The sequence below is a fragment of the Penaeus monodon genome, chromosome 30 (genome assembly GCF_015228065.2).
Source record: "Penaeus monodon isolate SGIC_2016 chromosome 30, NSTDA_Pmon_1, whole genome shotgun sequence".
NCBI classification, from domain to species: Eukaryota; Metazoa; Arthropoda; class Malacostraca; order Decapoda; family Penaeidae; genus Penaeus; species Penaeus monodon.
The window spans coordinates 19,500,566-19,500,901 of NC_051415.1; the positions used below are offsets into that span (position 1 = coordinate 19,500,566).

The following is a 336-nucleotide window of genomic DNA, read 5'->3' on the forward strand; positions in this document are numbered from 1 at the left end:
CGCCCGGGTTGCCAGTCGGCTACACGAGACCATGCAAGCAGTAACCCGGGGCTGCAAACGCCATGACACGGCCTAGGAAGCGGCACTGGACACCCGTGAAGCAGTCCTAGGCATTAGAAGTCGGCACCAAAGCCAGGGCGTGGCACTCCCTCCATCTGTCCTCCCCCCCATCTGACCTCCCCCTATTCCTACCTACACCATGGAGGCCGACGAATTCGACCTGGAGAAAAATAAAAGGAAGGAGACGTCTCCCAGCAAGATTCTCGTTCACCTTCTCTTCAGCCACTTCGGAATTTTCATTGTTGTGGCGATATATGCTGCTATTGGTAGGTAATG

At 55.4% G+C, this 336-nt stretch overlaps 1 protein-coding gene across 1 annotated transcript in view; it reads left to right on the forward strand.

The window, feature by feature from the left end:
* LOC119592609 (TWiK family of potassium channels protein 7-like) overlaps nucleotides 1-336 on the forward strand; it is a 7,637-nt gene continuing 7,301 nt past the window's right edge. Inside the window, exon 1 of the mRNA XM_037941492.1 lies at nucleotides 1-326. Coding sequence (XP_037797420.1) covers nucleotides 200-326 — 127 coding nt within the window. The 5' untranslated portion in view covers nucleotides 1-199. The remainder of the gene's footprint in view (nucleotides 327-336) is intronic.